General features: G+C 32.8%; 2 protein-coding genes across 2 annotated transcripts; one reads left to right on the top strand and one right to left on the bottom strand.

Moving 5' to 3' along the window:
- Positions 1-284: 284 nt before the first annotated feature.
- Positions 285-4,443, top strand: LOC143911956 (ejaculatory bulb-specific protein 3-like). The gene is made up of 3 exons (XM_077431057.1): positions 285-408; positions 1,877-2,067; positions 2,922-4,443. The coding sequence occupies exons 2-3, from the start codon at positions 1,884-1,886 to the stop codon at positions 3,107-3,109; spliced, it is 372 nt and encodes a 123-aa protein (XP_077287183.1). The 5' UTR covers positions 285-408; positions 1,877-1,883; the 3' UTR covers positions 3,110-4,443.
- Positions 4,444-4,449: 6 nt separating this feature from the next.
- Positions 4,450-6,359, bottom strand: Dhpr (dihydropteridine reductase). The gene has a single exon (XM_077431053.1). The coding sequence runs from the start codon at positions 6,186-6,188 to the stop codon at positions 5,484-5,486; it is 705 nt and encodes a 234-aa protein (XP_077287179.1). The 5' UTR covers positions 6,189-6,359; the 3' UTR covers positions 4,450-5,483.
- Between the last annotated feature and the right edge of the window lie 4,513 nt (positions 6,360-10,872).

The raw sequence follows: 10,872 nt of genomic DNA, 5'->3' as shown, positions 1-10,872 counted from the left end.
CCTTCAAAGTTCATCAAAACGTTGCATCACAACTTGAGTCCTAATCAAATTATTTGACAGGGACTTGATGGGGTTAAAGACCATCGGATAATGAATATCCATAAGGTGGTACCACCATGGAAGACCTTCGATTTTTACCCATGTGGTTTCGTCAGCGGTCAGGGGTTGCGCAAGTGTCTTCGTCGCGGCTAATGAACTCCGATGTCGCCAATCCGGCCCTGCGTTGCTGTATGAGACATGAGAGGCATATAAAACAGGGCTGGCTTGCTGATGGCCCCCAGTCCACGGTTTGGTCCACCACAGCCTGGTTTCTCTTTCGACCAGTCTGTCCACTGTCACTTTTCATCCGCGCTCCGAACACCGTCGATCATCAGCTCTCAGGCCCAACGAAAGCGAAAGTCATTACAGGTGATTCATGTTACTCTCGTTCGTTGCATTTCATTTTTAACGAAAGATTCCAATAAGACAATTCAACATATTTCAATGAACATATTCGTTTTGGTAACCGAATTGATTCATAATAGATAACTGAGCAGATGAACCAGAAAAATCCGTTGATGTAGACTTTGGCAAAATATTTTATTCAAAATAACTAATTCTTAATGAGATTTCATCATTTGGAAAATTACTTAGAAATTTACATTATAATACAACATTAAGGAAAGTTTTTCCTCAAAAATTAATATTCAAATTAGTTGTTTTACCCGGCTTCGCTCAGTATTTGTAAAATAAACAGCGTAAACATGGCGAATCTAATAGTAAATATTCATTTGATTTTTTATTAAATTTATTTGAATCGAAAAAAATATCGTAATAGAGACTTTGTGTTGTTCACGAAGTTCCCAACCAAAAATACTTTTATTCTATTTCTATATGTCTATAAAAAAAAACTTCAAAATCTATATCTATATGTATATAAAAACTATTAGATGTATCTATGTAAAAGCTTCTGGAATATATTCCATTTCTTGATTTGAAGTAGAATAATATAACAACAATTTTATCTCAATATATTCAGTAATGAATTTAAATATAATATACTCTGTAATTATACTAATTCTGTACTTATATATATATTTTTTAATTTTAATTTGATTATTGGTATTATATAGTCTTCTTCATCGCTACTAGATCATTCTTTTCAGCCGTTGATATACATATACATATATGTACATACGTGTAGTCTTATTCCTATACATAGTCATTGAAATAGTCCCAAACATAGTCACTGACATAATCCTAGGGATAGTCCTCCTTTAAAATAAGTACTGCCAAATTATGACTACAAATTTGTATTTGTGTTAAAATTTCCAACAACTTGCAATATCTGAAGACTCGTTTTCCCAACTTTTTCGGTATATTGCGTCGTCGAGTTTGTATATACAAATGAGAAAAAACATTAAATATTTAAAAAATATAAATATATATTTTTAAATATTTTAAAAGTGTGTTAATAGCTTAAAAATTTATATGAATGTTCACAATATTTTTTGTATATTAAATATATTACATATATATATATATATATATATATATATATATATATATATATATATATATATATATATATATATATATATATATATATATATATATGTGTGTGTGTATACATATATACAAAAAACATTTCTGTGTACAATATACGAACTCTTGTTTAAGCAGACGAAAAGTTGAGAAAACGAGTCTCGAGATATTGCAAATTGGTAGGACGGAGCGCACCGAAATGTAACATACTATCTCGTATTTTGTAAAATACATTCTTTGTAAAGAACGATATTCTTTTGCTCATTTTTGCCTTACTACATACATAGAAGTTATAGCACATTTTTCTCCTCAAAGTAAAAAGCATCTGAACTTATTTGTGTTGTCATTGCAGTATTAAGATGCGTATTTTTGTATTCTTGCTGATGACATTGTCATTGGTGTTGGCCGCTAAAGAAAAATACACAACAAAGTATGATAACGTAGACGTAGATCGTATCCTTGCCAACGACAGGATCCTCAACAATTACATCAAATGCATGTTGGACGAAGGACCTTGCACAGCTGAAGGAAGGGAATTGAAAAGTAAGTATCAGTACAAAATATTACTTTTAAGTGAAACTGGATATGTATATGTGTGTGGATATGCAAAGCAGACCAGACAATTGTTAGAAATGTCGAGAAACATTCGAGAGCATTGCACTTTCTTACTCATCACACCTTGAACTTGACGATTGACAGTCGCTATGGAATATCATCAATATTTATTTGATAATGAATAAACACGACCAGTTTTCAATGACATCAGTAACGGTGAAAAGTCGCTTGATATTCTTGTAATTATCCTCAATTCTCCGCAATTGAGGTAAAAGTTTATATTCATTCTAAGTATTCTATATATATGTATATAAAAATGTCTTCTAGAAGTTTCGTTTGACCAAGGTAAATTTTCACGGTCTCAGTTTCGACCTTATCATTGACCAACAAATCTAGTAACCAAAATACAGCACAAAACCCTAAGTTTTTTACTCAATAGCGAAATTTTCTCGACGTGCAAAATCATTATGGAATGATTGCTTCACACCATAACTAGCAACAGGTTTTCCAATATTTAGGTCAGATTGCAAGTACATATGAATGTATGTAGTTGTTTATAAACTGCAATAGCAGTTCCTAAGCACTTCCAACTCTATACAATATTCGTTGCACAATGCGTACATTATACACATCTCGTAATATCGAGTACTCAGAATCATTGTCAGATTATAATTGCGTGAAACTTTAGTTGTGCAAAATTAATGATGTAACCGTACTTTAGAATGCTTATACTCTCGTATATTTTTTGCGAGTGGTCAAATCGGTGAAAGTTAATCATCAACGTTCGGAATAACAATGTTGTTTGTACATGTTGCATGATATATGTTTGTTTTTGTTTATAGAGACTTTACCGGATGCTCTAGCTAACGGTTGCAACAAGTGCAATGAAAGACAAAGAAGCACAACTGAAAAAGTATTCAAACACTTGACAACGAAGAGACCCAGAGATTGGGATAGGCTATCAAAGAAATTCGATCCTCAGGGTAATTACAAGAAGAAGTACGAAGAAAAGTTCGGAAGAACGATTTAAATTCAGCAAAATTTAACACTTCTTTGTGAATTTAATGAAAGTTCAAATTTTAGGCTAAGACTTTTTGTACGTTTTACATTTTTATATTGATTTGTAAATAAAATTATGTGATAAATAAAATTTTTAATAACAATAAGAATTTTCATTTAACCCTTTGAGTGCCGACGTTTTTTTTTGTTGAAAGGACTCCACGCTGAAAATTTCACCAACATTTCCAACTAGAATTATTTAGCATCCAATAGAAAGCAGGTATAAAAATTGCAGTTAATCTAAACAAACCCTAGATCACTACCCTACAGATTTCGAGTTATGTAAAGGTGTGTTTAGATTCTCTAATATATCTTGCAACAATATAAAATAAACAAAATAAGTCTATTAATGAATGTATTTTTCCAAAACAATTTCCATCTTCTTCATAGTTATTAAAATGTAATGCTCATAATCTAAATGCCAAGCCACAATCTAAAATACTCAGCAGCTAGTGATTTCCATCGGGTAATTCTGCTATGGTTATAAATTCATGAATTCCGGTGTAAACGAGTCTGTATAAACGTTGACAAATAAATGACACGGATTACACGACACACGTTCAATGCATTTTTTTTCAATACTACCTTTAAAGGCTTTGCAGGTAATATTCTTCTTTACTTTGTACATGCTCAATGCATTTTGGCGTTTTGCAGGCCTATGGACTTATCAGCAAAACGCCGATCGGCGTTCTTCAGCATTCAAAGGGTTAATGAATATGCTACAGTGGAAGTACAACTACCGTTATAGTTGAAGTGTATTTTCAGTTGTAATATATTTTGACGAGTTGGAATAAATTCCGTTTAACCTACGTAAATTGTTTCATATGGCAAATTACATTCCAACTGGTCAAAATTTATTACAACTGAAAATACTACTCAACTATAAGGTTGTACCAGGTAAGATGGAGAAGTTAGGTTTTCGTGAAAACGTCACTCGACTAGTAAATTGAGTTTGGAAAGTAACATATTCTTAGAGTTAACATAATACCTTTTATTCTCATTGCCTTTATTAGTAATATCTAGCAAATATTAAAGCATTAATGAATTCTAAAGCATTTGTAAAAACATAAGAGCTCTCAAAATTAAACTGTTAAATTACAACTGGCGCATATTCTTGAAAGTGTGTTTGCGCTTGTAAAGATTTAATTTACTAGTTAAATTGTATTCGAATATGAATAACATAAAACGCCAGTTGGAATATATTACAACTGAAAATAAACTTCGACTGTATGTAATAAATGAAAATGTAGATAAATAAGTGTGCATATGTATGTAGAATTCAAATAAAAATATTGTTTTCATTTTAAAATTGATTTTTGGAAATCAAAGTACGTGTATTTCTGTCGATACATATTATCATAAATAAGATATTAAATCAAATTTGAATCCAACAAAAAAATATTCGCATCATCCAAGATCCGAACCAAATCTTTACTCAATTTTTTCATAACCTCGACTTAAATATTAAAAAAAAAAATTACGAATATGAAATTTGTAAATGATTTCTGCAATGATTTTCCGCCATATATTATTTATACATATGTGCATAGTCATGCAGTATATATGTAATTGTGGTTATGATTAATTTCGGGTCAACATTATCATGAAACTATCTTCGACCATAAGGAAAAAACTCTGATAAGGAAAAATAAAACACCAACAGTACAGTAAGTAATACGTAACATATATTTTTATCAAAAAATAAAACATGTGGCAAGACATACAAAGATTCGGATGAGATTCTCATAAGAAAACGATTCATGTTTGTATAAATGTCGTACCGGACGACCACTTCAATTCGATTCAATTATGAAGACCAGGAAAATATAATTTGAACAACGATCACATCTAAATCTACAGGATTCATTTAAATAGCACATTAATATAACACGTACGGGATTAATATTTTTAATAAACCATTTTCGGATCAACTCTTGACTAGCGACCAAAAATTACAACATCGATTATTTTAATTATAACAACAATATTGTCTAAAAAAATGACCTTGTATTCGTTTTAGCTAAAAAAAAATACGATAGAAGCAAAAATATCCATTGAATATTTTACAAACTACTTGTCGTACAGACAAAAATGATATGGACCCATTTAATATTACAATACATATCAATTTAGTAAAAATGAATAACTCATGACAATAGAGGTAATACAACAAATTGCATATTTTAAGAGCACAGTATCAATGCTGGTTTGGAATAGTAGTTGTATTGAGAGAGCATTATATTTCTATCCCAAGCTATTATTATATCATATTATAAGATGCAAGGAACAAACTAGGCCTAGTTCAGAATTTCAATCGATTTCCTGGTCCATGTGATGCGTTGAATTTATTCGACTGTGAGCTGAGTTTCGCTGTTTTTAGTGATGAGGGTCAAAATACTGCCACTCTTGGGTCTGTCTTGGCCTTTGCCCCATTTGAGGAACATTTCAGCGACGAACGAGAGAGGAGTCCAGGTGGTAAAGTCTGCGTTGGCCATCCACTTCCTGTTCATAGGAGTATCGAGAGTTATAGGCATGATAGCGACAGCCATAGAGTTCTCGGGTAAGCCAGAAAATTCAGAGCCCAGAGATTTGGTCAACTGGTGAACGGCAGCTTTGGCCATGCCATACCCAATCATCGAGGGGGTACCTTCGAGAGCTGCTTTAGCACCAGTGAGGGCCAAGAAACCTCCTGGAGCCAGGTGGTTAGCTGCAACGGAAGCCGAGATGGTAGAGCTCCAGACAGACTGCCTCCACATGAGATCGGCAGCTTTGCTCAATTCCTTGGCTGCATTTCCACCAGCCCATCCTCCAGCTACACAAACCACGGCGTTCAGCTTCTCTCCGGCCAAAGCAGTGGCGATTGCTTCCAGGACATTCTTCTCTTGATCCACCCAAGAAGCTTCAGAGTTGACGGTGATGCTGGTGTCGGCAGCTTCGTTGGGATGGAGATCTACGCTGGCCACCCACCAGTTGTTGGCTTTGAAGTGAGAGACACAAGCTTCCCCAAGAGCTCCCCTGCCACCGTAAATGAGAACGCGACTCACAGACATGGTGACGAGACGAAGGAATGAACTGGTCTGACTCAGAAGGACCGCGAATGTCGGGCCTTGGCAGTTAACTTTCGCTGTGGTCGAATTATTGACGTGACAGCGAATTAGAGCGCGGCCACCAATGCCGGTCGATAGAGAACTGACGTTCCTGTCACCTGTTGAGCGCCATGGCAAAATTCACACTTTTAGCAGTGACATCTATTGATGAATTAGAAAAAAACTATGGTTTGCAAACGGGCTAAGAAGATAATTTAAACGAATGTACTAAACTTATATAAATGCTTGTAATTTTTTTATGTATTTTTAAATATATAAATTGTGTTTTACATATTGTATTAAATAACCTACAACAATGTGAATATTAAACAAAATTATTTTTATTATTTTTTAAAAATATCTACAGATGGCTATATAATATTGTTAAACGGTGATCGGAGAATGCACACAATAGTGCAGCACACTCGATAAATTAAAACTTCCAAAAGCGCGAAAGAAGAATTCCACAAAAAATAATCAAAGGGGTATTTGTATGTTATCAGAGGTTGCTGACACTTAGGTGGAAGTCTTTTAAAATATGGATTTCTTGAGACTGCGGAACCATTGTGTGCATTTTTCCGGGAACCTTATTAAACAATTTTAATGCAGTGGAAATTTATGTTAAATGCCATTAAAAATGCCATACTATATATCTAAATATATGCTTTTTTAAATGGTAGTAGTCTTGAGATTATACATAGTTAAAAATGATTTAAATATGTTAATTTATACTTCGGTATCTATGTACATATGTATGTATGATAAAACTTGCAGAAATAAGGAATAATCAAAAAGAAACGAAACTAGTAAAAGAGAGTGGGAAACAATAGCAAGGCTACGAAAAGTTTAAGGTCGTCAAATCATAAAATGTAAATATAGTAAATGTGCTATTATGAGTTATGGACGTGCGAATTCGCTCTATTGTCACGGATATTCCATTGGATCCGTATTGTTGAAGCGCGTGGAATCAATGGTCGACTTGGGTATCACTTTTGATCCTCAATTCACCTTTCACAACCACATCAAGACAATCGCTGACGTTTCCTTTCGTCGACTTGGATTTGTCTTGAGATATGCTAGATTATTCTCCAACCCCTTGTCTTCTCGCTTGCTTTTCAACTCGCTTGTTAGAAGTAAGCTAGAGTATAATGCAATTGTGTGGAATCCGCACGAAGCAAACTACTCTCTTATTATAGAAAAAGTGCAAAAAGCATTTCTTCGTTTTCTTTATAAGAAAGAGTATGGGTACTACCCATATCTCTATCCTACTCCTTTCCTTTTGGGCATGCTTGGGTATAATTCCCTTGAACTTCGGAGAAACTTCTCGTTAATTCGTTTCGTTCTCCAGCTATTGCGTGGTAATACGTCATGCCCGTTGTTGCTGGAACAGTTGGGACTTTATGTCCCTAATAATTATGTGCGTGGTAGACATCATCATTTAATGGTTGTACCTGCTGCTCGCACAGTTCTTTTTCGAATGGCTCCTATTCCAAGAGCTATTCGACTTCTCAATGAAATCATTGCTGCTGTCCCTGAATGTGATATTTTCCACCTTGGGGAGCGTAGATTGTCGGATATTATCTTAACATATTTATCTGGTAACCTGCGCTCATCATTACTTTCTTAATTTGAATGTGATGAATGAGTGGAATCTTAATCTACTCTCTTCCATTTGGGCCTCGCTGTGATTTTATTTTTTATTCATATTTTGTTTTATTTTATTTTATTTTTTCTTTCTCTTTTGTACATTTTTATATACTATTTTAATTTTGATCAGTGTAAACAAAGAATGGGATTTATGGATTTTATTTTTAATTTTTACACTTTTGTTATTTTTTTTTTCTCTCTGAATGATGTATTATTTTCCTTTTGTTACTTTTTTTGTAATTTTATTTTACCATGTTTTCTGCTTTTGCTTTTTTCCTTTATTTACAGTTTACTTGTTTTTATATCATGTTTTTATATATTTTTCAAATGTAGGCCATTGTGGCGCATTAGGTTCTTCCTGTAATGCCACAATGGTCCAAAACTATTAAATAAATAAATAAATAAATAACCATTCTTTGAAACTTTTTTTTTTTCAAATAAGTTTATTATAGTATCGTTTACTTTATCTTAAATATAAATTTCAAACCTTATAATAATTAAATTAAAAAACAATTTAATACATTTTCTACATTGATAATAGGAAAAAAATTTGGTCACTTCATAAAAGATATGGAAAATTTCCCTTAAAATAAGTTTTTTTATAATTTCAAAACTTACTAATAATAATTTTCCAAATCCAATATGATGTTCTATTATGGACTTGTTCTAATTGATTGCGGATAGTGCACATGCAACTCATGCAAAATTCTCCCTGTCGTTTTTTTTAAACGATGCGATTACCTACTACCTACACATACACTACACTACATATGTATGTAGCAGTGGCGTGCCGTAGAAATATCTGTTTTTACAAGGTTTTTTATAGCACAACCTTACTTACATTTGCAGGATACAAGGGGACTCGGTATGACGTCACCTAGTCCCCTTGTATCCCGCTCGCACACGCCTAAATAAGGCTGTGCGATAAATACAGAGAGATTTATAGGTACATAGTTTTGACATGACCTATACTATACGTTATATAAAAATGTTCTCACGACTTCTTTGTACGTCAGCAATATTTAAAAATATCTATACCTATCGAACCATCCATTAAAGTCGAATAAGTATGCATTATTGAAAATACGTAAATAGCGATCGATCGTTCAAATACTCACACTTTCAATTCCGCGAATTATATTTTTTTTATGAAAATTCAGGTAACTTTTAACGATCATAAAATATACCTACATATGTACATACTTATATGAATTATGACTATGACTAATTAATTGGCATATAAAGATTGTTCAACGGTAGTAGGTAATATGGTATTATAACTACTAGTACTTCATGCAATCGCACGCTTACAAGCACTCGAGATAAACCCACCACATATTATTACTTAATATTATTACGTTAATATCTTGTATTACAATTGACTGGTTATTTATTTATATAGTTTTAGCTTGCTAGCTAATTTAATATAACTTTTATTTTTAATCAAATATATACTTAATTACTTAACCCTAAAATTATATTAATATATACACATATACTAAACTTATATGCACTGTCTTTCACAGGGGTGTCTCCTTGCACCTCGCAAGAATGCATCCACATTCCACGGTCTTGGAAAACCTTACACACTCTAGGAGGAAATTGTAGATGAGCACACCCCTGTGAAAGACACCACCAGCTGTCTTCTTTTCCCTTACTCTACCTACAACTAAATTGTTCTTATTTCTAGTATAATAACTATGAATATCACTATTTCGAATTATATAATCCTTAAAATACTTAGGCAATAATTTATGACCTAACTTATGATTTTGATTTTTAAATGCTTTTTATTATTACGAAATTATGTTCACAATACATCTTATATATATTTTAATAGCTATTGATCTACTGATCATTTTCTATTTTACATTTAATTTAATTTGGTTAGTAATCATAGTATTATATTATCCTAATGTTAATGTACAGCATAATAGGAAAAAGAGCTCAAAAACCTATTTACAATTCTTATAAATGCTCATAATACATCTAATACATAATATTAATTAAATACTCTCTAAAGTCGATGACCGAAAGCAGATTGTGTTTAGGTAATCTGTGTGTTATACCTGAAGGGTATAGACATTTTGTTGTAATCACCGAGACTCATCACAAGTGTGTTAGTATGGTTATTAGTGATTCTGTCATAGAATCTACTGGTTAGTTTGTTAGTAATACCTGTAACAAACGGAATATTATATATGGCATGCAGTTTTTTCAAGTTAGTATATATGGGTGTATTATAAATAATTTTTAGGGATTTATTTTGTATTACTTGGAGCTTGGAAAGGTTAGTATTCGAGGCGTTATTCCATACAGGTGAAGCATAGGTTAATAATGTTAATATGAGCGCGCGATATAATTTTATTTTATTTTGAGTTGATAAAGAACTATGGCGATTAAATATTGGATATATTGAGGATATACCCCGCATCGCCTTGCATTTCGCTCCCTCAACGTGAGGTGCCCATCTCATTCTTTTATAGAACGTTATTCCTAAATATTTTATTACTGACTGCCATTTCAGACTTTCTCCAGAGGGGATTTTCAGATCTGAACTTGGCTTATGATTTCTTACACTAAAGAATATGGCATCTGTTTTGGTTTGATTAATTTGACCTAACTTATAAACAAAAGACAATGTACTAAGATTTAAACTATTTCTAATACTCATCCATCCCAATTCATCTAACATATGTATGTACCGGTACTTTTAAATCTACCAACATTCAAAATATGTATCTCTCATAGATTTATATTGTAATATTAAAAAATCATCTAACCATCAGTGTTTGAATACACCTGAAATCGAAATGCGGTACCACGAACCCACAAAGTACCGGAAGGCTATTGATTATTTCACCCCAGTATACACGCCAACGCGAGTCGGTCGAAATCGGTCGTGTTTTAACACTAAAGTACATACTCATCATTGAAAAATAGTATCAAGGATGCCATCTTCCGTTTCCACATGCTTCAAAGACGAATACTGTGAAGTTGC

Source organism: Arctopsyche grandis, chromosome 5 (genome assembly GCF_051622035.1).
Source record: "Arctopsyche grandis isolate Sample6627 chromosome 5, ASM5162203v2, whole genome shotgun sequence".
NCBI classification, from domain to species: domain Eukaryota; kingdom Metazoa; phylum Arthropoda; class Insecta; order Trichoptera; family Hydropsychidae; genus Arctopsyche; species Arctopsyche grandis.
Note: the sequence above shows the minus strand (reverse complement) of the source record. Positions and strands in the feature narration are given on the sequence as shown.

Coding starts and splice junctions, on each gene's coding strand:
- Dhpr (XM_077431053.1), bottom strand. CDS start 6,188: ATGTCTGTGAGTCGCGTTCTCATTTACGGTGGCAGGGGAGCTCTTGGG.
- LOC143911956 (XM_077431057.1), top strand. CDS start 1,884: ATGCGTATTTTTGTATTCTTGCTGATGACATTGTCATTGGTGTTGGCC. Junction 2,068..2,921: donor TGAAGGAAGGGAATTGAAAA/GTAAGTATCAGT, acceptor TTTTGTTTATAG/AGACTTTACCGGATGCTCTA.